The sequence below is a fragment of the Danio rerio genome, chromosome 22 (genome assembly GCF_052040795.2).
Source record: "Danio rerio strain M-AB ecotype USA chromosome 22, GRCz13ab, whole genome shotgun sequence".
NCBI classification, from domain to species: domain Eukaryota; kingdom Metazoa; phylum Chordata; class Actinopteri; order Cypriniformes; family Danionidae; genus Danio; species Danio rerio.
The window spans coordinates 129,825-157,017 of record NC_141042.1 but is presented as its reverse complement, the minus strand read 5'-3'; the positions used below and the strand labels follow the sequence as shown (position 1 = coordinate 157,017).

The 27,193-nt window shown below is 38.3% G+C and overlaps 1 protein-coding gene and 1 long non-coding RNA gene across 3 annotated transcripts; one reads left to right on the top strand and one right to left on the bottom strand.

Annotated features, from left to right (window-relative positions):
* Positions 1–255: 255 nt before the first annotated feature.
* Positions 256–6,357, top strand: LOC147831401 (uncharacterized). The gene is made up of 6 exons (XR_015521399.1): positions 256–468; positions 765–850; positions 3,780–3,965; positions 4,154–4,320; positions 5,803–6,012; positions 6,295–6,357. It is a non-coding gene; the product is annotated as an uncharacterized LOC147831401 (long non-coding RNA).
* zgc:66156 lies at positions 4,598–19,946 on the bottom strand. 2 transcript variants are annotated; one of them, XM_087303293.1, is made up of 41 exons: positions 19,445–19,946; positions 19,234–19,274; positions 18,576–18,788; positions 18,352–18,495; positions 18,116–18,272; positions 17,911–17,938; positions 17,123–17,237; positions 16,950–17,042; positions 16,802–16,865; positions 16,613–16,711; positions 16,424–16,527; positions 15,281–15,419; positions 15,080–15,198; positions 14,822–14,971; positions 14,562–14,732; positions 14,176–14,482; positions 13,979–14,052; positions 13,811–13,898; positions 13,614–13,731; positions 13,377–13,500; positions 13,057–13,193; positions 12,728–12,983; positions 12,398–12,640; positions 12,141–12,317; positions 11,919–12,064; positions 11,745–11,835; positions 10,963–11,352; positions 10,587–10,713; positions 10,341–10,459; positions 10,060–10,256; positions 9,796–9,979; positions 9,552–9,717; positions 9,341–9,465; positions 8,909–9,217; positions 7,648–7,851; positions 7,435–7,560; positions 7,034–7,204; positions 6,846–6,950; positions 6,665–6,760; positions 6,444–6,575; positions 4,598–4,718 (listed from the first exon to the last, which is right to left on the bottom strand). In XM_087303293.1, exons 3-41 carry the CDS (start codon positions 18,774–18,776, stop codon positions 4,698–4,700), a joined length of 5,817 nt encoding a protein of 1,938 aa, XP_087159419.1. In that variant the 5' UTR covers positions 18,777–18,788; positions 19,234–19,274; positions 19,445–19,946; the 3' UTR covers positions 4,598–4,697. The 2 variants fall into 2 exon arrangements, with proteins under 2 accessions (XP_087159419.1, XP_087159420.1); XM_087303294.1 differs by having other exon boundaries at positions 19,441–19,805.
* Between the last annotated feature and the right edge of the window lie 7,247 nt (positions 19,947–27,193).

Here is a 27,193-nt window from a genome sequence, read left to right as displayed (position 1 = left end):
CTACAGCCTGTTAAACATGCAACATTAGAAAAAAATCTTCAAACTACTTTTTAAATTACTTTAATACTTTACAGTTTGTTTATGTTAAATAATGGGTATTTACATTTTATTGTAGAATACATGACGGTTGATAATAAATATATTTTAAAATTTTAAAATATGTTTTATTAATTCACACAGTTAGAAAATGTTTTAGCATATATTTAAAACATGTTTTAGCGAAAAAATAAAATAAAATAAAATAAAAAGGCGACCAGCTCCTCTCGCGGGAGCGCGCCGCGCGGGTCTTCGCGCCCTTTCCACCTGAGGCGATTTTACGAGATCACCGGCAGCCTCTGGACTATCGCGACCGAAATGGGAATATAGTGCAGAAAATATGAGTTATGCTCGGATTACCGTGACGGGCAGACTGTAGAGAGAGCCGAGAGAGCGTCCACACGACAGAAATCCAGATATTTGAAACATCAGGTAAGTTTTTGTGTTATTACTAGTCAAAATGCCGTCAAAAATCAGTCAAAATGCCGTCAATTGGACGCTATCTTCACAGCTTTACACCGTGTTATTATTTAAAGTGAGCTCGGAGACTTCTAGAGAATAAACATGTCGAATACTGTGAAATATGAAATCAAAGTTCATCACGGAGGTTCATTTGGCGAACATTCAGACAGTGCAGCTGAGGCCCAGTGTCCGTCCACAGGCCGATTTCACGATTAAAGTTCTTAAGATCTAAAAATAAAGAATGATGTGTTCATTTATTCTGCTAGAATGACCTGCTGCTGGAGTCTGTCTGCTGCGGGGTTCGAGCATCTGCAGCCCGGGTATGAGGACCTCCATCACACCACTGAACCAGGTCAGAAATCTCTGAAAAGATCTGTATTATAGTGTGATTTCTGTCTGGTTATCTGAATTATGCCGACTGCTCGTCAGTTTAGTGAACTTTAGAGCTGCGTAACGAGGGAAATGTGAAATTTAACTCATATAACAAACGAACAGAGTAGAAGTGTTCATTAGATCATCATTACTATATTATTTATGTGTACATTATCCTGTATTTGTCGTAAATTAGTTAAAGTTCTATTGTATTCTATTATATTATTATTTTTTTGTCGTAAAGTAGTTGGTGTCATCCAAAACTGAAAAATGACTTATCATTTACTCTTCCTGAAGTGATTCCAAACATTATGAGTTTCTCTCCTATTTAAACACAAAAGAAGATATTTTAAAGAATGCTGTAAACCGGTAACCATTGACTTTAGCAGTAAGAAAAACAAATAATGTGTCAATGGTTAAAGGCTTCCAGCCTTGTATGTTTGTATTATTCTAATCAAGCCTGACCTCAAAAGGTCATCATCCTCATCCTCATCATCATCACACCATCATCATGCGGATCATGGGTAGCTTCATATTTCTGTGCTTTAACACAGTTAAACATATCCCCTAATATTTTCTCCAGTTTAACCTTATTCCCGGCACCAGTCACTGCATCAAAACAGCACTTCACTATTATTAAGCACCTTCACTTCTTTCCAAAACACACACATTGTCATGCTGAATTTGTTGGCTGTTGAGTTTGATCTCATATTAAAAGTGAGATCTCAGTTAACAATTGAAGACTACTTAAAAGCTGTGTTAAATAAACAAACACGCAGCATATATAAATCTAACTCTATTTCTGTCATATTCTGGACCAGACCTGGGCTTACCTGATAATGCCTCATTTCTATACACTACTCCTGCCTCCAGACGCATTTCAGACACATAATCAGGATGAGTAGGATTCTTACAACATCATTACAGCATCATCCGCCACACCTTTAATACTGAAACTCATCTGTATCTAATCTATTGTAAACCTCTAATCATAGTTACGCAGCTTGTAAATTACAGACCCTCTAGTTTATCCCAATTTTTTGCGATAAAAATGACCAATTTTGTGTCAGTAATTTCCAGAAATTTGCGGACAATTTTGTGATTAAAAATATATATATATAAACATAAATAAATATGTGTGTGTGTGTGTGTGTATAATTTACCATATTGGTCTACTATTTTAGGTGTGCAATGACACAAAGCAATATATCATAAAAATAAAGTTTCTTTATTTTGGTCTTTTGTCAAGACAAGATCTAAAACAAATCTAAAACAGTCGGGATTAAGCCAATGGGAGGTTGTTTAACTCTTATTTTTATTCACGATCTTCATTGACATCAGGTACCTCACTCAGGACATACGTTAGGGCTTCCCCTACCGTAATACACCTAAAACGCAGATTACCGTGAAACTCGTCAATGGCAGTGAAGTGTTTTCTCTCGTTAACTGCAGGGAAAAGGTTAAACACAATCATTTAGCGATTTGATAATAATGTCCTTCAAGTCTGTCACGTCCAGCGCCGTCATCTTTGAACGAATCTTTATCTGTGTGCTCCACCGCTTAGTTTGTTTGTTTGATGATTGTTCACACTTTCTTTTGCAGTCTGAAGCACGGCAAATACACAAAGCACCACAGAATGTCTAATCACATCTTCACATTGACTTCACATGTAAATCACTCGTGCTTCATCAGCATCTGCTCACTGCACTGGCTGAAAACTCCCCTGCCCCCCCTCTCCATGTAATGCAATGATTGTGAGGGCGCAGGTGAGACATTTTTCGAGACACACTGAAATACATCATGCGCTGCGTATGCGACGTTCATTAAGTCATGTAAAACAATGTATTGCAAACTGAAATAAATATAATGTGATTAAATGGTTTGGAATCGGATCGTTTACATGTTTTGCAATTATTTAGCATTTAAATGAAGAATTTTGCAGGATCACGAAATAATTAGACTTTTTGTTGATTTTATATTGGATTCAGCATTTGGATTTGCAAAAAACTAGGGGGTCTGATATATTGTTGATAGTACATGCATCTGTAAATATCACCATAGCTTTTCTATAATTGCACTTACACTATATATCTTATATCCTGTATCCTGCACTTGCTGCTACTGCACTCCTGGTTACACCTAAACTGCATTTGGTTGCTGCGTACTTGTATATGTGTGAGGACAATATAGTTGAATCTAATTGAGTTCATATTGCCAAAGCTCTTTTGCTCTAAGTTTTAGCCAAACACATTCTCCACTAGGCCCACGTGCTTCTCAAAACGGATTAATTCTGAACATTTTATGCTATTAAAATAGGTATCTGATCTGATATCATCAAGCCATACAATCTCAAAACTTAAAAAAAACTTTCAACACAATCATGTGCATCAGCGACACATGTTAGGCACCACCTCGAAACCTGTATTGGCCATCCTATTCAATACATGAATTCAAAATGTATAGTGGTGCAGCCGGGAATTACACCACATGCTTCACTAATGTAAGCATAGATGTCTTCAGACATCAATATTTCACTCTATAGTGTAAACTAAATAATAACAATAGAATAAATTAATTCAACAAAATCAACACCTATAGTTTACAAAAGAGAAACATTGCCTAAAATCCCCTTTTCCAGCACAGGACAGCAGTTGTACAGGGCACTCTGCTACGGTGAGTACGCTGTGCTGCTCTTTTAGTGCACTTGACAAAATACTTACTCTCCTGTTGGGATCATAAACATAAGTAAGTTTAAGTGTAAGTATACGGTTATTGCCATAAGTAACATCAACAGTTAAGTGAAATCTTGCTTGGGGAGCTCATCAACATTAGCAACAAACATTAGAAAACATAGCTGCACACTCACACATAAACACATCCATACATACTTGTCCCACTAATCTCTTCAGTGAAGTGCAGTATCCTGTCATCCACGAGTGTAATGCAGATACACAGACGGAGGAATGAACCATCCCATAATAAGTGCTGTTCAGAAAACATGTAGTCCTAGTTTAATTGATCTGAAAATGGAGGAGAAGACTTGCCTAGCTGGACACATGGATCCTTCAAGATGGCGAAGCCTTTCCTCTGGAAGGGTGAGTAATAAATCTCATCACTAGTGTTCTGTGTGCATGACTTTGCTCTAAAATATCTGTTATTGTCACATTCTTAGAAGAGCATCAGTGATGAATGTGTTGACTACATTTATTTAGCCCTACAAGTAGCCTGTGCTGATGCTGCTTTATTAATTGAACAAAGGTGATGACAATGCATTTGTTTTCAGTGGGTAACACGATCGCCTCACAGCAAGAAGGTTGCTGGTTTGAGTCTCGGCTGGGTCAGTTGGTGTTTCTGTGTGGAGTTTGCATGTTCTCCCCGTGTTGACGTGGGTTTCCTCCGGGTGCTCTGGATTCCCCAAAAGTCCAGACACATGCGCTATAGGGGAATTAGGTAAGCTAATCTGTCCATACTCTATTTGTGTGAATGAGAGCGTATGGATGTTTCCCAGTGCTGAGTTGCAGCTGTAAAACTGTAAAACATATGCTGAATAAGTCGGCGGTTCATTCCGCTGTGGCGACCCTTGATTAATAAAGGGACAAGGGATAAGTGGAAATGAAAATGAATGAGTGTCGATTTGCTGTTATTAATCTTCAACACTGCATGGTTTGCAGACGTGTGTTGTGCTGTATGATGGAGCTCTTTATTAATCACAAGAACACAACAGAAGGAAGTTTACAGATGTGCATTTATTGTCACCAACTGCATACTGACATTTCACATGCGCTTCATATTATATGATGGCGTGCGGCGTGTCTGGATTCTGACTCTCATTCAGCAACTTCTTTACCCTAAAAACAAGAAGACGTTAAAGTCACTGAGGGAAGCTGTGTGTTTCATGCACAGTTCTAGTGCAGAGTTTGGGTCTGTCTTTAACACAAGGCTGATCTCTCACAGCATAACTGAAAGATTTCACATGCGCAAGACTGAAATTTAAGGACTAAATCTTGATGTTTTTCTGACTAAAGCTGCATAGACAGACGCTTTCACACACACTTTGCTCAAAGAATATGGATGAAGCTGGAGCATCAGGATAGAAAGGTAGCCTGACTTTCTTTAAGGAAAATGGACTGAATGTGGTTTTATGAGCATTATATGTGCAGCATTTGAACACGTCTCAACTTTGTACAGCAGATTAGCAATCTAGCCTAATCTGTGTAATGTCCATTAGCCTTATTGCACTTTGCAGAGTGGACTCCAATATTGTTTTTGTACATTCATTATGTATTTAGCTTATTATTGTATTCATTTAATGCTTTTCCTTGATATCCGTTCTTCATCATATTATTAACTGTAGATGCGTACTGATTAATGCACACTTAACGCATACTGAATCAGAAACCCTAGCAAGCAGCAGCAGTAATGGCTGCTATCCATATTAATCATTCAGAACCACGTTAAAAAATGGATGAAGACAGAAGCAAAACCTTTCCAAAACCCTTTTATTTACTGTTCCTCACTGGTGGAATGATCTTCCCTTTGCCTTTTAAATGAACTCTAAAAACCCAACTCTTCCACGAATACCTAAGCACGTAAAAAACACCACTTTGCCTCTTTACTCTAGATCTTAATGCTCTGAGCACAAACAGTTCCTTTTTGTATAATTAGCACTTGTGTCTGCTGTTGAGTCGCTGAATGCCTTCAAATGTGTAAGTTGCTTTGGACAAAAGCGTCTGCTAGATGACTAAATCTGGGCTGCATTTCAGAAGGTCAGGAGCACAGTAGCTTTGATGGAAGTTCATAATCCATTTTCTAAATGGATGTTATTGACCTTAATGGGAAAGATCCATGCACGCGTGTTCATTTATAATTTTTTAAATACTCATTACACTGATTTTGAATTGAAATGCCATCATTATTTACTCTCTGTTCAAGTACGCAGGTCTGTGACTCTCATCTTCGTACACTTGTACACACCTAGTTTCTCAGCAGCACAATCCACATCCTACATCATCTGCGTATGAACAAACCCATTCACTGAAGCCTGACTTAAACCCGAAAACTACTTTAGAACAAGAAGATGAGTGGACAGTGATCACTCAGTGGTCAACGGCTGGATTAAACCTGAACCCAATCTGGATGCAGGTAAGAGTGATTAGCTGATCACAGTTGACCAACGCACAGTGTATATATTGTGGTGAAGCATATTTTACAGTGTGTTTGTGGTTTTCTTTTGTCTGTTTGTGAATTTTTTTTAATTATTATAAACTACATTTTCACTTTCTGAACAAAATGTCAATTCTTTTCAGTCTTAATGCAGCCCTAATTCAGAGCTTCGTGTACATCAGCTAGAAATGTCCTCTTTTGTCATGAATTCTGTTAAGCCTGTTTCAAGTTTTAGTAATGTGTTTCCCAAACCTTCAACAGAAGACGAGATTTTACCAAAACAGTCAGAAAACACACCTTCAAACACAGTCGACTTGTGAGAGTGAGTAACTAGTCTAAATTGACTTTGTATTGTGTTGCTGTTGCAGTGATTAACATTGGTATTGTGGTAGCACAGGTTGGACTGGTACCTTTCCTGCATCGCGGCTCTTGGCTCTCAGCTTGTTGACCTGGGACTCGGCGATGTCAGCGCGCTCCTGAGCCTCCTCCATCTCATGCTGCACCTTCCTGTACCTGGACAGGTGAGTGTTGGCCTGCTCCTCCTGTTGGGATTACACAAGATATCCATCCACTTTTATCTGTCATTTTATCAAAGCGTCACACTGCAGGAGGCATTGGATATTAGCCTTACAGCTTCTTCAGCCTGGCGCTTGTAGGCCTTCACTTTCAGCTGCAGCTTGTCCACCAGATCCTGGAGGCGAGTCACGTTCTTCTTGTCTTCCTCGGTCTGTCGGTGTAAATATTGTTAGTAGCCTTAAACTATGTATATTACAAACTGCAGTGTAACATTTCAAATTCCTGTGCTGCTTTACCTGGTAGGTGAGCTCCTTCACCCTCCTTTCATATTTACGCACTCCTTTAACAGCATCTGCACCGCGTCTCTGTTCAGCTTCAACTTCACTCTCCAACTCACGAACCTTTGAGAAAGTAGAGAGTAATTGACAAAACTGGTCTAACCTTTAAATCTAAGAACCAATTGTTTTTAGCCGCACAACCTTACCCTGGACTCCAGTTTCTGGAGCTGTTTCTTTCCACCCTTCATGGCCAGATTCTCTGCCTCATCCAGACGGTGCTGCAGGTCTTTGACAGTCACCTCCAGGTTCTTCTTCATCCTCTCCAGGTGAGCACTGGTGTCCTGCTCCTTCTTCAGCTCCTCAGCCATCATGGCAGCCTGAAATATCAGCCAATAAAGTTTAAACGATCAGAGTTTGTAGAAAAACCTTCCATGAAGCTTTCCTTTATCGAAATATTGAGCAGTGCTTTAGAACCAGCCTAATAAAGATTTGGGACAGTTAATAGCTTTGACACCGGGTCAATCAAGCAATGATTTATATTGATTCCTGAACATGCTGCTAAACAAATATTAAAATGAAAACATAGCAACAGAATGTAAACACTCACATCAGTGATGGCCTTCTTGGCCTTCTCCTCTGCGTTTCTGGCCTCCTGAACTGAATCTTCCACCTCACCTTGAATTTGGACCAGATCAGCCTCAAGCTTCTTCTTGGTGTTAATAAGACTTGTATTCTGCAAGTTATAGATAGTTTTAGTGTCTGCCTGTTTTCAAGTAGCCTTGCATGTGTTTTTAAATGCATTCGTGATGAGTTTCTGTACTTGTGAGTGCAGCAGTCCCACACGCTCACTGGCATCCACCAGCTCCTGCTCTGCCACTTTGCGGCCTCTCTCTGTTTGCTCCAGTGCGGCTCTCAGCTCCTCAATCTCTGCTTGCATCAGGTTATTCCTGCGCTCCACCATGGCCACCTGCTCCTTCATGTCCTCTTGTCCTCTGACGGCTTCATCAAGGTGCAGTTGGGCATCCTGTGATAATGTTCTATCTTTGTTAGTTGTGTCATAATGATTTAAAGCGTAAATTTAAACATCCTTGTGTTGAGTTCTCATTTGTTTTTGTGCCATGTGGGGGTATTTCTGTTGTATGTAAATGTAAATAGCAAAGGGTGTCCGCTAGCCAGCTACTAGTATATAATTAATGTAGGCAAGTCATGATCAGAAGAAGCATTGAAGCATTTAAAGAGGACAGCTGCATGTAAATCTTTTGATTTGTTTTGGCTTTCTTTTTTAATTGTTTTCCTGCATTTATCATGTGACCTTTTTTTATTTCTTTTTTTATAATCTAAAACACGTTGTAACAGGTCACCCTAATACCTGTCAACTAGACCCCATCCCATCTCATCTTCTTCAAGCTACCCCCCCTTTTGTTGTACCTGTGCTAAATGAATAGGCTCTTGTTCTGTCTAGGCCAGATTATAGCAATGCTCTCTTGGCCTCCCAATCAACAACATCAAACTAGCTGATCTAGGGGGATTTTTAATCAACCTAAATAAGTGCATGTCACACCTTTATTTAAGTACACTGGTTGTGTTTCGCTGATTGGATCAAATTCAAGGCACTGTCATTTGCCTATAAAACAACCACTGGTTCTGCAACCCTTTTCCTGAATCCTCAATCAGGCTTATGTGCTCAACAGAGCTTCGTGCTCTGCTACCAAACATCGCTTTGTGGTTCCATCCCACAGGAGCACAAACTGAATGAAAGGACTTTCACCTTAAACTTCCCATCCAGGTAGAATAACTTGCTTAAATCCACTTGGACAGCTGAGTCTCTGGCCATCTTTAAGAAACATCTAAAGACTGTTCATCAGTTATTAAGTAATAGCATGCACTAGTTATTCATTTACTCTTTTTCCTATTTTTTCTTTTTTTTTTAGCTAATCCAACTTAGACTTTTCATGGCATTTTATATTTTTTGTGTTGCTCTCTGATTACCTAAAGTGTTTCTATCATCCTCATCTGTGGGTTGCTTTAGATGAAAGTGTCTGCTAAATTACTAACTGTAAATTTCTTCTTTGCAAAGATACCTTGAGTTGGCCTTGGACATTCCTGAGCTGTTTCTGGGCTTCAGCGGCCTGTCGGTTGGCATGACTCAGCTGGATCTCCATCTCATTCAGATCTCCCTCCATCTTCTTTTTGACTCTCAGGGCATCATTTCTGCTCCTGATCTCAGAGTCCAGAGTGCTCTGCATGGAATCCATCACTCTTTGGCTGTTCCGCTTGATCTGTTCTATCTCTTCATCCTTCTCAGCAAGCTTCCTGTCAATCTCACTCTTCACCTGGTTCAGCTCCAGCTGCACACGCAGAATCTTGGACTCTTCATGCTCCAGGGTGCCCTGATGGATAGTAGTATTAGTATTTATTCAATTAAGACCTGGTAATAATTATGAGTTACGTTAACCATGATAAAATAGTGATATTTCATTTTATATTGATGTGATAGTGTTTAGCAACAATACCTCTGCTTCTTCAAGTGCAGTCTGGATCTCTGCTTTCTCAGACTCCACAGTCTTCTTGGCTTTCTCTAACTCATGAATGCTCTTTCCAGTCTCTCCAAGCTGCTCAGTGAGGTCAGAAATCTCCTCTAAATGGGTTTAAAAAACTGTATTTATTTGTTGTTCTAAAACTGTTGCTTATTAAATTCTTTCTGTAAATAAAAGTGGCGTTTACGTTGCAGATTCTTGTTCTCCCTCTTCAGGGTCTCAAGCTGGTCCAGGGCTTCTTCATAAGAGTTCTTCATTTTGAAAATCTCAGTGCTGAGAGAGCGAGCTTCTTTCTGAGCCCCTTCTAGTTCAGCCTGGCCTTCCTCATACTTCTGCTTCCACTCTGCGAGGACCTGATAATGTGGGCATTGTTTATTAGCATGGTCTGCAGTTCAGGGTTTAGGAATCTAGATGTTCCACTTCTTTCTTACCTTGTCAAAGTTTCTCTGCTTCTTGTCAAGGTTAGCAGCCAATGCATTTGCTCTCTCCACATCAATCATGAGGTCCTCTACTTCACCCTGCAGTCTCTGTTTTGTTTTCTCCAGCGATGCACACTTGGAGTTCACTGCCTCAATGGATTCTTCAGCATCCTGCAGACGCTGAGCCAGCTTTTTCCTTTAAAACATAAAATACATTGAACCCTAATATGTCATATTAAATTGGAAACAGTGAAGACTTTTCTTTGCGTTGTTTACTTGGATTCCTCAAGCTCCTCTGTACGCTGGATGGCGTCAGTCTCATATTTGGTTCTCCATTGTGCCACCTCACTGTTGGCCTTAGACATTCCACGCTGGAGTTCAGCTTTGGCCTCTTGCTCTTCCTCAAACTGCTCTCTGAGCAAATCACAGTCATGGCGGGCAGACTGAACCGCATGGGCCAAAGCGTTCTTAGCCTTGAGGTCAAAAAATAAAAGATGTCTTTTTATTATGCACAGCCATGTTAAAATTTGTTTACAAGTTGCTTTGTAGTTACAAACCTTAACTTCTTCTTCAATATGTCTTTTGAGTTCCTCAATTTGCTGAGTGTAAGCTTGTTTGCCTCTTGTCAGTTGAGAAACAAGAGCTTCTTTCTCCTCCATCTGACGTCCAAATTCCCCTAGCATTAGAATGTATAACTTTGTGTCACAAAGGACTTGTGTGATAACATTATTCCTTTTTACATTGTTGAGTTATACGTTATCATTTACCATTGTGTACATGATATATTCACTTAATTTACATACCATTTTCAGTTTGCAGCCTTGCTTTCTGTGCACTTATATCATTAAGCTGGCGTACAAGCTCATCATTCTTGGTTTTTAGCTCACTTGCTTGGTCTTCTAATGTACGACATATCTTCTCAAGGTTTGTCTATGAATGAAGAAATGTTCAAAGTACATTCAAAAGACTTCAGCCCATCAACCAGTAAGTGCTGAGTGATGACACAATGCATAAATGTGCAAACACGTATATTTAGCAGTCTACATGTGTTGACTCTTTACAAATCGGTGTTGCATTTTGCACCTTTAATATTTTAGGGTAGTAAGGATAAAAATAAAAATGTAAACTAACTGTAAATAATTAAATAGCTTTAATTTAATCTTTTTGCCAAGAGTATACCTTTGCTTTAGCCACAGCCTCCATGTTGCTTGACAAGTCATCAATCTCCATCTTGTATTCACTCTTTTCCTTCTCCAGCTTCTGCTTGACCCGCTGGAGGTTGTCGATCTGTTCTCCGAGCTCAGCCACACTGTCTGCCTGCTTCTTTCGGAGAGCTGCAGCCGTAGCTTCATGCTGCAATGTGGACTCTTCCAGATCACGACGCAGCTTCTGGAATTCTGCTTCACGCTTCTTGTTCATCTCAATCTGGGCAGCAGTGGCACCTCCAGCTTCCTCAAGCCTCTCACTGATCTCTTCAAGTTCCCTGGAGAGATCGGCTCTCTGCTTCTCCACTTTAGCACGAGCAGCTCGTTCAGCCTCGATTTCCTCTTCCAGCTCCTCAATACGGGCCTAAATAAGGAAATCTAGTTTTATATATTTGTCATATGGATTTATGACAGCACAGTGGCTTAGTGGTTAGTACTGTTGCTGGCTGAGTTTGCATGTTTTCTTCGTGTCTGTGTAGGCTTTCTCTGGGTGCTCTGGTTTGTCCCACTGTCCAAAGAGGTATAGGTGAACTGGATAAACTAACTTGAACATAGTGTATGAGTGTGTGTGTGAATGAGAGTGTACATGTTTTCCAGCACTGCTGTTCATGAGTTTGTGTACTCTCAGTGCTGAGTTGCATCTGGAAAGGTGACCCCTGACAAATCGGTTTTAGGCCGAAAGAAAGTGAGTGATTATACTACTTCATAGTTTTACATAGAATAAATGTTATTGTTACCATTTAATGTTAATGTTACCTGAAGTTCTTTGATCTTCTTCTGAAGCTGTGCTCCCAAAGACTGTTCATCCTCAATCTTGCTGAGGAACTGGCTTATCTCAAAGTCTTTCCTGTTAAAGTATTTTTTCTATAAGAATTTGTTAAATATTTACTTTTTCTACTCTGAACAATTTGTGTCTTGCAGTCCACTCACTTCTTGATCTTCTCCTCGGATTGCTGCTTGTCGTTCTCCAGGTCCATTATGGACTCTTGGGCCAGTTTCAGGTCACCCTCAAGCTTCCTCTTGGCTCTCTCAAGATCCATACGGAGCTTCTTCTCTTGCTCCAGGGAGCCCTCAAGCTGTTGTTACAGAAACCAGAACATTAAAATTTGGTGTTGTTTACAGAAGTAATTAAAGTTATGTTAAACATCTTACATCATCCACTTGCTGCTCAAGCTTGCTCTTAGATTTAGTCAGAGTGTTGACTTTGTCTTCCTCTGCCTGAAGGTCATCAAGGGTCTGCTGATGCGCCTCTTGGAGGGCTTTCTTCTCTTTGGTCAGCTTGGCAATGCTCTCATCCTGAGAGGCCATCTCCTCTGTCAGGTTTTTCACCTAAAACGGAAACATTGCTCTTTGATTGTATTCTCAAGAAACTGAACAGCACAGTGTGAAGATGTGAAAATAATGTGAACCTTATTTTCTGTTGCATGTTTCTCCTTCTCCACTTTGGCTAAAGTGAGCTCCAGGTCATCAATGTCTTTCTTCAGCTCAGAGCATTCGTCCTCCAGCTTCCTCTTCTTGGCCGTCAGTTCAGCATTGATTTCCTCCTCATCTTCCAGCCTCTCGGTTGTCTCTTTGAGTTTAGCCTCGAGCTGGATCTTGCTTTTGATGAGACCTTCACATCTCTCCTCAGCATCTGAGAGGTTTTCACTTTCCTGATCATTCAGATGGATACAGTTATTGACTTATGTTCATAGTTGTTGCTTCCATATAAAATAAAATAAAATAAATTAAATACTCACAGATGCTACTTGTAGTTGAAGGTCATTTTTCTCCTGAAGAAGTGACACCATTTTCTCCTCCAGCTCCTTCTTTTTAGCCAATGCCTTCGTAAGATCTTCTTTCATTTTCTCATAATTCTCCTTCATGGCTGCCATTTCTTTCTCAGTCTCTGCACTCTTCAGAAGAGGCTTGATCTTGAAGTAGAGCTTCATCCATGGCCAATGTTTGACATTCATGAATGAGCGGATGTTGTATTGGATGGAATAAATTGCTTCTCTGTGTGAAACATTATCATTGCATCAGTTTATATTACTCTGTCATATCAAACAGTTTAGTAAGTTTATTGTACCTCCTCTCCATCATTTTGACAAACTCCTTTCTCATGACATATCCACGGCACAAAGCTTGAGTCATGGTAACCAGTGAGGCAAGTTTTTCGTCTCTCATCTCCTCAAGAGTACCCAGCAGACCAGCTTTGAAGAACACCTAAATGAACATTTGGCAGGTATTAGTGGTGTGATGTTGAAGAAGGCAAATAGCATAATTTAATATGGATGAGAAAACAGGTCTATTTTAAAATAATAGGATGACATGCTACAATTAATTTCCAATGTGGCTGTCCACATGCTTTTTTGCCATGCCGTGTGGTATGGATGCAGAGTAGCTCACCTTGGTGTGTCCAAACTTGTATTGGGTGTGGTCAACATCAATAGAGCCCAAGAGTTTCTCTGAAGCCTTTTTGTTGTCGATGAACTGTCCCTCAGGAATGACACTAGCATTCAATACTTTGTACCTGGAGAATATTCAGTGAGAGTCATGTTGTAAAACTACAAAATCAGAATTATCAGATGTTGAAGTATATTTAGTGCATCATGTTTAAGTTAGAGGTAGTGAGAGTATCATTACCGCTGCTTGAAGTCACCGTAGAGGATTCTGCTGGGGAAACCCTTCCTGCAGATTCTGATACCCTCCAGCACACCGTTACACCTGAGCTGGTGGATAACCAGGAAGTTCTCCATCAGACCTGAATGAAAGATATTTTATTGGTTCCAGAAATATTTTCAGAACTGTGACGCATTGAAGCTATTAGAGATCATGTATACCTGGAGTCTTGGACTCATTAGGAATCAAGCAGCGCACAAAGTGAGGGTGAGTGCTCCTCAGGTTAGTCATCAGCTTACCCAAGTTCTCCTGTGGAAGTGTTTGCATTAGTCTAATCTTTAATGCACAATGAATTTCACATCCTTCATCAGAAGAGAGAATCTGGTTACCCTAAACAGTGCAGACACAGTCTGGAAGGAACCACCCTTCTTCTTGCCTCCTTTCTTTCCTCCACCACCCTCAGCTGTTTTAAGATAAAGTTTTCATTTTTAACCTTGTTTAGTTTTAGAATGTTTTCAATAAATGTACTTTTGTAATGTCTTGGAAATAAAATGCCAAGAAATAAAAAAAATTCAGATGGTCGCACCTTCAGCTCCTGCATGAGCAGCATAAAGAAAGGATAACAGTTTGACCGATGACTTTTGGTAGAGTTGCACAACAGAGTCGTTCAGTGGATCCTTGTTCTTATCCAGCCAGCCAACAATGTTGTAGTCCACAGTGCCGGCGTAGTGCACTAGAGAGAAGTGAGCCTCTGCCTTACCTTTGGCAGGCTTGGGCTTCTGGAAAGCTGAACTTTTGCCCAGATGCTGGTCATGTAGTTTGTTTTTAAAACTTGTGTCTGTGGCCTTGGGGAACATGCACTCCTCTTCAAGGATGGAGAAGATGCCCATTGGCTGTCGAAGAAATATTCACACTCATTATCAGTACAGGCATGATGTAAATAGGCATTTAAGCTGCTGAATGTTCTCTTACCTTCTCAATGAGCTCAATGCAGGCAGCCAAGTCCATACCGAAGTCAATGAACTCCCATTCGATGCCTTCTTTCTTGTACTCCTCTTGCTCCAGAACAAACATGTGGTGGTTGAAGAACTGTTGCAGTTTCTCATTTGTGAAGTTGATGCAAAGCTGCTCCAAGCTGTTGTACTGGTAATAGAGCAGAGGCAAGTTCTTACTAATGACTGTTAGTCTTAGACTCCTAAATGATATGATGCTCCTAAAAAGCTGATGCTTACATCAAAGATCTCAAATCCAGCAATGTCCAGCACACCAATGAAGAACTGTCTGGGCTGCTTTGTGTCCAACATCTCATTGATACGAACAACCATCCACAAGAACATTTTCTCATAGACAGACTTGCAGAGAGCTGACACTGCGTTGTTCACCTGAGAAATTCAAGAGTTGATTTAGTTGATATTAGGCTTTATTTTCTGCTGTTCAGGTCTTTTAGAAATTTCTAGATGCATTCATCTATCAAGCAGGTAAGTGATCACCTGCGGGACTGTCTGGCCTTTGGTCACCATCTCGTTTCCGACCTTCACTCTGGGGTAACACAGAGCTTTCAGCATGTCAGCAGAGTTGAGGCCCATGAGGTAGGCGATTTTATCAGCCACTGAGGAAGAACAGATTTACACATTATTGTCACTGATGAAGCCAATGTTGGCATGCTAATATGTGCTTTTGCCATGTCTTACCCTCAGTGCCATCAGGTTCAGCCTGCTCCTCTCTCTGCTTCTGTTTGAACTTCATGCCCCCATGATGCATCACAGCACCGGTCAGCTTGTAGATGGCGATTTTCTCTTCAGCAGTGAAGCCCAGAATGTCAATGGCAGTCTGTTTTACATAAAAAAGAGCCCAAAGAGATGTGTGTTTAAATCACGTCATGTAGTATTTAGTGTATGCTAATTTATTTCTGATGTGAAAGTAAATTGTACATAATCTGAAAATAATATTGCTAAAACTTGAGCTTCTTATTGAGTAATTTATAAAGGTGATATCAAAGTAGTTTCTGAGCGTGGACAAGAGATGTTAAGTGTAGGCTCACTCTTGTGTTTACATGAGTTTAATCAGAATACATTTCCAAAATCCATTATGATATCTAAATAAGTAGGTATTTAACTACATGCCAACCAATACTCAGTAGAGTGTCAGTGGACTGAAAGGTTGAGGATAAGAGTTAGGGTCAGTGTAAGTTGACATGTACTAGAAAAGTTTCTTAGAGTCAGGAGACTGTCTGTTGGTGGAGCAGTGTCAGCAGATTATAAACAGTCTACTAATACTCTAATGAGAATAGTTGACATGTAGTTGCAAAATAACTCATCGTCAATAAAATGTAAAATAGTGACATGCTTGGTTTGGAAACATGCATTCATGTTGAATGTTTTTTCTTACTGCTATTAAATTTTGTGAGCATGTGGCATGTAGTTACAACCGAACTTAAAATAACAAAATGTGTTAAAGGCACCATAAAAATAGAGCTCAATAACTCCCTAAACCTCCTTCATCATAAAACCTGAACTCTTTCACTCTGACATTGATTTTTCTTACAGATGAGTGTCTCCTTTTTTCACTCAACAGTACTAGGGTACATTTTTCCTGCTGTCATGAAAGTAGTCACGATTATCTGTTTTCATTCATCTCTCAAGGATTAATAACTAATAAGTTTATAATTTTCATCATTACTGCACTGTTTCAACTGCGTGCTCTACCATGTCACATAGTGTATACGATTGTAATTGCAGATTTTAGTTCACTCTCAGTATTTATCATGAATCTACTAAATATTGTACCATTCATGCACACGTCTACTACTACTACTAGAGCTTTTGTCCACATACATCTGTGGCAATGAACTCCTCCACATCATTGATGCTCTTGACAGTGACTTCACCCTGGCTGATCATTGGATAGTCAAAAGGGTTGGTGGTGATGAGCAGGGCCTCTGTGAAGAATTGATGTGCGGTATTTGTTAACAGTGTTCTCACGAAAACAAAGACCTGAAACACACAATCCTGTAGGTTTCTCACCCAGCAGCTCTGGCTTGTGTCCAGTCATGAGCTGGTAGAAGATGTGGTAACTCCTCTCAGCAGACAGCTGGAATGTTACTCTTGACTTTTCCAGCAAATCTTTTAAAGATAGTTATGGTAAGACATTAGTCTTGATTAACAGTTGTGCTTGCAAATAAGCATATTTGGCTTAATACATTGTTGACTCACAAGTTTCAATATCAGCTGAAGCCAGCTTTCCAGTTGTTGCAAAGTGAATCCTGATGAATTTACCCTATAGATTGAAATTTTTAGATCATAAAGGAATTTCAAAGAGGTAAACTTGTGTAGCGCCTATCATCTGATTGCAGCAACTTACAAAACGAGAGGAGTTGTCATTCCTCACAGTCTTGGCATTACCATAAGCCTCCAGCAGAGGGTTTGCAGCAATGATTTGATCCTCCAGTGACCCCTGGTGAGTTAGGTTAAAATCATATAGAATAACTTTGTCTCTTTTGCTTTAGATTATGTTTTACTGTTTAGTGTTTTCACCTGCATTTTGCCTGGGACAGGTTCTTGCTTCTTTGCTCCTCCAGACACAGCAATTGTTGCAAAGTACTGAATGACACGTTTGGTGTTGACAGTCTTTCCTGCACCAGATTCTCCACTGTGAGGATGTTTCAAAAATAGAAAATAAAATAATGACGATTTGATCCTTTAGGTTTCACTTTAAAAAGCTATAATCTTCTGGCATTGCATTTACATGGCTACAAGGAATTTAGAGCTATGTAAATATCAGTGCAGCTTAAAGTAGATAATAAAAAGCCCTAATTATTCAGATTGTGGAACATTCCAGCAAGTCCGGCAGGCAGGAGAGTTGAATGCTGATGTAGTTCGAGTTAAATTAAAACATTCATTAAAAAAATTCATTTCAGTGTAGTATAAATTTAAAGTTCACTTCAGTTTATTCAGATCAGTGTAGTGCAAGTGTCAGTATTGTCTTGCACATACTTGAAATTCATGCTCTGCATTTTACTAATTCAAGTGCACACACACACAGCAATAAGTAGATCACAAGCCAGACTCTAACCATTAGGCCATCACTGCATCAATAGCTGGCAAATTATATGTAGATGCATCATATAAGCAGTGTGCTCTAGGCTACAGGATTGTCAGTGAACAACTGTCTATGTGATATATGTAATAGTATATGTGCTAAAACAATGCTTTTAGATTTGCATGTTCACATGATGTGCATTCAGCAGTAAAAATCCTGGTGGAAAACATGTTACTCTTAACAGGCGAAAGTGTTAGTGGTTACCAAAAACATGCCAACTTACGTAATCAGGATAGACTGATTCTCCCTGTCTGAAACAATTTTAAAGTGTAATAATAAGTGGAACCTTTAAAGAAGTACATTTTAATAAATTGATAAACTTTTATACCGACAAAAAGAACAACATGAAGGTACAAAATTAGCACTAACTCAAAGACATTTAAAAAAATACATTGCAAATTTAATTAGGAATATATATCCTCACTTACCAGTGAGCATGAACTGGTAGGCGTTGTCAGAGATGGAGAAGATGTGAGGTGGGGCTTCAATCCTCTTCTTGCCTCTGTATCCAGTCACAACGACTGAGTCGTACACTGGGAGCCATTTGTATGGATTGACAGTGACGCAGAACAAGCCAGAGTAGGTCTGAAACAGAGATTGACAGTCCAGTTTTACAGTGCTGCTACTCCATCCCAGGAGTAAAATAAGATTCACAGAGACTCACATAGATCATCCATGCTGCGTAACGCTCTTTGAGGTTATACAACACAGCAGGCTCATTGAGGTGGGTCATCATGGCCATGTCCTCAATTTTGTCAAACTTGGGAGGATTCATGGGGAAGATTTCATCTTCTTTTACCGTGACGGTCTGAAATGAACATTGAGACTTTCTGTACACACCGCTGCAAAGTACTTTTCAGAACTTGATATTTTCTGTGTGATGCTTACTTTCCCACTGTGAGTTTTGACAGTAGCTTTGCCACCCTCTTTACTCTGAAGAGTACCCTTCAGGTACATCTCGTCTGCATCCACCACAAAGTACGCTGTTTTGGCATCAAAGGGAGTGTTCTGGGCCTCTATTCTCTCTCTTTCTGGCTTCCGGAGGTAAATGGCCGCCGGGCCGAAACACTCCATTTCTCCATCCCCCATGGTTGCGGTTTACTGTGACAAGATAGAATGTGTTGAGGGTCATTCTATCTGATAGCGTTCCCTCGAGTGAACACATTTAATGCAGATTTGATTTATTTGTTTTAGCAACATAATTTCTACTGTTTTGGTTAGAGCTGTGACATGACTGGAAAAAGTTTGAGACTGATTGGTAAGTCTAGACAATTTGTTCATGGCAATAGAGCGATGTGTTATTATAATAAGCTGTAAACCTGCTACTTGCCTCATGAGATTTTTCTTTCCCTTTAAATATACATTTTAATACTGAGGGTGTGTAAGAAGTGTATTGATTTATCTACAATAATATACACACAGACTCATAAATGTGTTACTCTATTCAACTAAAAATGCCAGTCAGAATTAAGTGTTGTCTTTTGCTAAAAATTAAAACCACTGCTTTAAAATATGTATCATCAATATATAATCATTCGTGCAATACCTGCTGTTGTTTCCAGGAAGATCGTGTCAGAGGTAGAAGATCTGAAGAGAAAAGCATCAGCGAGTTTAATATACAGTGCATAGTGACAATATAGATTTTTAGGTATGATACTACAGTAATTATCATGTGTCAGGGTTAGCAACTTAAAAGAAAAACATTAGAATATGATATGTGGTTAATAGTAGGAGAACCTGATGAACAACTCACCCACCTTTGAGTTCCAGTCAGTCCTTAGAGGTGCCTGAAGCAGCTTCTTATATAGGCAGAATAATGTTCACTCAGCAAAAAGCTCCCGCTGTATTTGGTCATGTATTCTTAGCTTCATTTCGACAGGAATTTTTGCAACTTTGCTATATTTACCAATTTTCCAACTCATGATATAGATATGCTATTTTATTACTTTAAGTAATAGCTCAAGTGTAACTATTTAGTTTTGTAAACTGGAAATACTGTTTCAGAGAACACGTAGTGCAGGTAATGAGCTGAGACAATGACAATGAACCATTCACTGAGATGAGCTGATAGGTGATTTTCAAATAAATATTTGTGAATAAGCTTACAAAACTGCGATTAACAATTGCTCTTAATGTATTTATGGGTGTCACTCGTGATCAAGCGTCTTAACCTTGAAATAAAGCTGCCATGTTAAGGGTATCAGTTACTGAAGTTCAGACATTGTTTGTGTCTTATGCTGAGCATAATCTTCTTCAAGTGCTTTGGCACAACAGTAAAGCCCAGTTTAGCTGTGGAGAAGCTCTCAAATGTCACTGGGATACTGTTCCCAGAGGCCTTAGAAGCTTTTCGTGTGATACAGCAGCAAATCTGGGCACAACAGTTGTCATTCTGTGAACTTTAGTTTATAGTGACACTTCAGCTAAAAGGCTGGCAGAATAAAGCCGTGTAGCTGTGCTGTAGACAAACCTGTGGAAAGCTGTGAGTTAGTTTGTGTTGGATGAAATGACTCAGGTTTGCTTTTCAAGCACTTTCAAAAAATCATCAGAACACTATTGTCAGGACCAGTAATTCAAAGTTGGATCAAAAACGGTTCAAGTCAAGGTTTATCTCAGCTCTTAAGTACCTTTTACGTCAATTAATATCTGTAGTAGTCCTTTTAGACATCCTGGTCAGATGAATTCAGTGTTATGGCATCATTTTGAATTAAGCTCAATAATGTGATTGAGTACTTTAGAGTAAATGCCAGCTGTGTTTTATATATATATATATTAACACATATGTGTTTCAGATTTACTCACTACTAATGGCTGTGCTTGTCTACTGGGCTTTAGGTGTCTGTTAATCTGTGATGTTGTCAGTCTCAGTCAGTCATAGTCATACTATAGGCAGAATTTTTTTTATTTGTTTAGTGCTCTTCAACGTTTACATGGTGTTAATGCATCTTTATACTTTATATCTATAATGCCTCAGGTCTTTACCATCGTGCTGGTTGGTGTGCATCACTGTCACAGGTGATGCTCTTTAGATCTACCTGATATGTGTAGTGTTTTGTGGCCATGCTTCAGTCTCTACGTCCGAGGGTTTGAAGGCATCTGGAATTTAAACTTGTTTTTTCTTATTAACAGATTTGAATGCAAGTCATTTTGTTCTCAGTCGGAGAGGGATCAGTGTGTGATTATTGAATGATTAAATGCAAGTGATTTAATTAAATCCCTGCGATTGTTCTGAGCAGTAATGAAAGCACAAATGCACGAAGGCTGGGCGAACGGTCCCTCTGATTTCAGCCATGTGACTGACCTTGGACCGTGCCCCTGTCTATTTGCTTAGTCTTGCAAGGACAATGCAGCGAGTCCAACAGGCTTTACTAATACATTTGCACTGATGGCAGAAGGCTGTGGAATGCTAGGGCCTTGGCACCTATAAGATGGAAACATGTGGTCAATAAAATTCTGAGGCATCTTTGCCCTAAGGATGGGCATATTAGGACTTTACACAAATATAGCTGGTCGGTCAGCTATGCCATCAGGGCTTTGCTATTTGTCAGGAAAGGTCATGTGTGTTATTGTGGTGTCAAGTTGAAAGCTTTGATATCAGACAGTCATTTGCTTTAATCATGACCGTCTCAGACACCCATATCTACAAGAATACTGCAGGAAAGTGTTGATTCTTTTGTTCTTCAACTGTTGTGTGTTTATTTGCTTGGTTGATGCAACAGACGACTCTATCATTTAGCAGGCTCTTTCATTCAGCAATGGGTGTGCAGGTGGGCTGTTCTTGCATTGATGGTTTTGTCTTGGCTGTTGTTGAGATTCAACATTAGGACACATCTGAACCGTCCAGGTAAAGTTTCTTTGAAAAATGTACAATTATTTGCATTTGCATTTGATAGTCTGAACATTTTCAGGCCCTTTGGATGCCTTGGACGCAAGTGAGAGTTAAATCATTAGAGAGAATTTCTGGAGATCAAGTCCAGGTTGGTCTCTAATTCATGTAATCAAAATGTATCTAATATTTTTATAGGAGACAACAATTACAATAATGTAAAATTTATCATAAGAATACACTTTTGTAGCTGTAGCTGTACAAAACTGCATACTATACGATACCAAGAAAATGAACAGACAGTACATTACAAAAACAGTCATTGTTAAATTAAATTAAATTAAATTAAATAGTAATAATAATAATAATGATACAAAAACAGCAGGGTAATAGACAATGTAATGTGTTCTTGCATAATTACATTGGATTTAACAACATTGAACTATATTACATATCTATTTTAAAATTGATGATTGCCAGAGTGCAGTTTTATTTCACTTCATAAATTTCCACCCAAAGACTTTTTTAGCTGCAACCAGGAATCATCCTCATAAACCCTAACTCTAACTTTAGCATTTCCAAAAACTAAGATTTAAAAAAATATTTTTACACAAAGATTATTTAACGTTGTTATGATGTCAAGAAAAAAAGATCATGCATCTTGTTGGTGCCAGGTTATATATTGGCTAGTAATCTGTATATTGTAAATGACTTTTGAAGATTAGTTGAATAACAAAATATCTAATCGTTTAGATTTCTTTTGTTGTAGATACTTTTACTGCTGGTTTCTTTTTTAAATAAATTAAATACAGTAATTAACACGACCCAGTCAAGAGCTCTTAAACATTTCTATTGAGTTTATTAAGTAACTAAATAAAAACTATAATAACTATATTAATATTACTATATTAGAACTAATATTATATTTTATGTTACTTACAATTAACTTGTCAATATCTTGTCAAATTTACTTAATGTTTAACCTAACACTCCTAAATAAATCAAGTAAAAGTTAATTGATTGTCTTTAATTTTGAGTTTTTTGAAATGTGTTCAACAATTGAACCGAAGAGCAAATTTACCCTCAAATTGGCTGAATTGGCTCTCTGAGTGAAGCATCTGACAATAATGCTGATCATTAAAAATGCCAAGACCCAAAGCCTGAGCTAGTGCTACTCTTCTGGAAGGTGGTAACCTTAAATCAAACAAAAAAAACTTACTCAAAACCCATTTTATTGTTTTTTTCTCAATTTTTAAACACCTAAACTTCCTGTGCAAAGCATGCTGGGAACTACACATCAGTTACAATTTATTCATTATTAAAATGTACTTAATATTTGAATATCACAAATAAATTAGTTTTAATATTAACTCGTTTCACTCATTTCATTTATTAAATCAAGTAAAAGTGTAAATTTTAAATATTTCACCTAAGAAATTCTAGTTATTTTCGACATTTATTATTACAAAATTATCAGTATATTAGTGACAGAGCTGCTCTTCAGTGAATTCTGTCCTCTGACAATGATATACTAAACTGAACTGAACCATCATTGAACTAACCAGAACAAAGTCAGCATGTTGTGGAACTGAATGTGCTCTGTGAACAGAGCTTGTTTCTCCCTGATGAAACTTAATTTCTGATTTTCTCTGTAAAACTGTTTTGACACAAGACAAATGAACACTGTTAAACTGTATTTCTGATTAATTTTAGCTAACATATGAACATAAGTAACACAAGGGGCTCTATTTTAATGATCTAAGCTCAAAGTCTAAAGCGCATGGCACAAAAGCATTCAGGGCATGTTAGAATCTACTATTTTAAGGATGAAAAATATAGTCTGTGCCTGGCAAATAGTCTAAAAGTGTTGTGCTTATTCTCTTGATGAGTTCTGGGTGTGTTTTGAGCCTAGCGTGCATTAACCCGATCACAGTCTTAGCTCTCATTCCCTTGAAGAGTCAGTTGCGTCGCACAATGGCTAAGGGTGTCACGATTTCGATTTTAAATCAAAATCGATCGAAATTTATGCTCAATTTCGATAATCAAATTTAAAAAATAATTGTTGATGCTGCCACGCCCCAATGTCACGTCAGCTTGGCTTGGCTTTGAGAAAAAAAAACAATCTTGTTGAAGTGCTTGTTGAACTGCAGACACAGGAGACTTGTCGACAGAACTCAAACCCTCTCCTCTTTCAATGAAGTCGCCGGTGTGAAAGTATTTTGGATTTCCAGTGAGTTATGTGGATTATGTTTTTGTTGTTGACAAAAAAGCCTGTTTGCAAGCTCTGCTATGTATGTATTAGGTTTGGGGCGATAGACAATGCCGGCATCGAGATCCTCCGCCTTGCCCTCGCGAAAAATACACGCTCAGGCCCCGTTTACACTAATAGGTCTTAGTTTTTAAATGGCATTTTAGAATGATGACGATCCACATCCACACTGCCGTTTTGCATTTCTGATCAGCACCTTTTTACCGATGCCACATCTATTCATGAGTCCCGCGAAAAAGTGATTGACAGGTGGTAATTATGTGTGTAACTTATCTTTATTCATTTACAGTATTATTTGTTTATGGGTAAAACAAAGACCATGCAGGTCAGGTAGTTTAAACAGTAGGCTACAAATAATTAATTTGTTATGACTTAATTAATTATTGATAATTAATTCACCACCGCCTATGACGATGGTGCCATCGCCCATCGCGATGTTTCATATTAGACATTGTATGATGCCAAATTGGTCGACATCGCCCAACCCTAAAACGTTGACATCATTATTCCACCGGCAGCATGACTAACATGGCAGGGCATCTCCGCAGGCAGCACAAAAACAAAGATTCATCTGTTACACCGACAAGTGTAACACAAACTACTCTCCCATCTTCATTTGGAATAAAACTTTCAGGTAACTCAACATGTGCAAAGGCAATTACAAGCGGGGTAGGAGTACTTATAGCCGTGGACATGCGACCTTATTCAGTGGTAGAATACTCCAGTTTTGGGCATTTAATTAGCATGCTAGAACCGCGCTACGAAATCCCAAGTAGAACGCATCTCACAGCTATGGTGATGCATGTACAATATTGTGAAGGAAAAAGTAATTAATGGTCTTAGCAGTGCACATTTAGTAGCCTAAATATTTAGTATGACTGTCACAGCGCACAAAGGTCAGATATTTATTGCATAAAAGTCTTAAAATGGCATAGCTTGTGCTTTCATTTTTCTTTTTTAAATCGAATCGAATCGTGACTTTAGAATCGAAAATGTAATCGAATCGAGGATTTGGAGGATTGTGACACCTTTAACAATGGCACATTTGCTATTTACATGGCAGACTTTGTAAGTGGAAAAGCTGAACATTAAACAGAGCATCTGCAGCGCGAGGATAAAGAACGAGTCTCCTTCATTCAGCCTCTTTACTTTTACTCTTTACTCCTTAAGTGAATTAAGTGGAAATGGTTTAAACTTACTCCACTGAACACATCCATTAGCCCACATATTTAATTTTCTTTTGTTAATCGCAAAGATTGCTTTCAAAACTATTTCTAAATTCAGTTGTAATCTCCAGCAAATAAATAAGTGAGCAGTAAAAATGAAGAGTTATATCCAAACACATGTCCACTTGCCTAATATGGTGATGCAGGTAGACAAATACAAAGCTTGTTTTTATTAAAGCAAAGATAAAATTGCATATAATAAATACTACTACTAATAACATTATACACATGGAAATTGTCATGAATAAACTGACTACAACAGAGCTGGATTTCAAAGCCACACCAGGTGAAGAATGCATGATAGGAGCCAATCAAAAGATAAAAGTTTGTTTCAAATGTTTTTATCTGTAAAGATATTTGTGTATTGCTGTACATCCGGTGTGTACTGAGCAATGTGTTTTTACGTTTTTGACCTGCATAGGTGCATTTCTTTGTGCTCTTTAAATATTAAAACTCTGCGCAATTTACTTTAGAGCAGCTTTAGTTGGTCAATGACGGGTCTATTTAGGTTCTTCAAAATAGCAACTGTAAACAAATGAAATCTGTGGCCATAAGAAAATAGCAACAAACCACGTCCTACATGCCATATATTGTATGATAGAGCCCTGTGTTGCTGAGTTTTGCAGTTCTGTGATTACCTGCTGTGCACATCTACTGTAAGTGACTCCAATCTGACAGTTTTGAATTCACACACACATTGTTAGTTGAGGTCAGTGTAATTTGACAATTTAAACCGTGAAGCTACACTGTAAATTCTAACATGTTCAGTTTACTTAAAAAAGTTTGGAAACCGATTGCCTTATTTTTGCAATATAAACTTACAAGGAAATCTTAAGTTAAGTTTAATTATTGCCTTGAAGTAAGAAAACTAAAACTTATAAAGTAAACTAACTGTTAAAAATTAAGTAAGTTTAATAGAAAATTCTAGTTAACATACTTGTCATTATTTAGTAATCTTACTTAGGGTTTTATAGTAAGATTACTTTAATAACTCTATTTAACTAATACTGTTCTACCATGTTCAGTTAACATCTTGAATGCTAGTAGTCTCAACATTGTTTTAATCCACCATTTTAAGTAATGTCAACTAAAGAAACTATGTGCAATCGTTTTCCACATTTTCTTCAATTAAACTGAACATAAAATATGTAGTTCAACCTACAAGTAATGACATTATACAGGTCTTAAATTTAAACATTTTATTTGACAAAATTAGCAGAATTTCACAATACACTTGTGATATTTTAGTATCACAATACACTTGTACACAATACAGTTTTGTAAAAACCTGTTGTAAAGTGCTGTAATATACTGTAAACAGCAATACAGACAAAAAATATAATAAACATGTTCAACCCTAAAACACAAGTTTTCGAAAAGGTTTGAAAATCTATCAAAAAAACTTTAAATACTTGACACTTGGAAAAAAGATACTTGAATTAGTGTAATTAAACATGCCATTGCACCAGCACCTTAAACATGGCAGCATATAGACACTCACAGAGGAACAGATATTAAGCTTTAAAGCTAATTTGTTAGACTGTGTAGTTTAGATTTTCCTACAGAAAATATCACATTAGTGTGGTCAAAAGTATTGAGTTTGGTATCAATCAATACTGAAATATTAAAAATATCCATTTTCCACCAGCATTTGAGTGCTACTGAGCTCGTTCTTAAACACCATTGATTGGCCACTGTGTTCACATGCTCAACAGAAATGACTGTGATTGGCTGTGACTGTCATAGGTTTACCATTTTTCACTGAGTCCAAACAAAGTTACACAGACACTGAAGTGTTTCAAAGCCATGTCGATAGCTGATTTGTTTAGAAGCTAACATATAAGCTATCTGGTGATGAATCGACTGATCGACAGTGCTTTGAAGTTATCCAGTGTCTTTGTATCTTTGCACCTGGTGAACAGTAGTGAAGTGTGGTAAAAATAATGACCTTCAAAGCCAATCAGTCATATCTACTGAGCATGTGAACACAATGGCCAATCAGTTCTTGCAATGTTAGTGGGAAATGGATGGACTTTTTTTTTATTTATTTCAGTACCGATTGGTACCAAACTCAATACTTTTGACAACCCTATAAATCACAATACACTTTTTTGGTAAAAAAAAAAAAAAAAAAGTGTTTTAAACACCAAAATGCTGCAGTCCTAAATGTAACACTGCAAACAGCAAC

What these genes read in the sequence shown, in the direction of transcription:
- zgc:66156 (XM_087303293.1), bottom strand. Translation starts at nt 18,776, where the DNA reads ATGGGGGATGGAGAAATGGAGTGTTTCGGCCCGGCGGCCATTTACCTC. An exon ending in TACGGTGACTTCAAGCAGCG is followed by an intron (nt 13,501 to 13,613) that starts GTAATGATACTC and finishes AATATTCTCCAG; the next exon opens with GTACAAAGTATTGAATGCTA. An exon ending in AGAGCCGCGATGCAGGAAAG is followed by an intron (nt 4,719 to 6,443) that starts GTACCAGTCCAA and finishes TCTTGTTTTTAG; the next exon opens with GGTAAAGAAGTTGCTGAATG.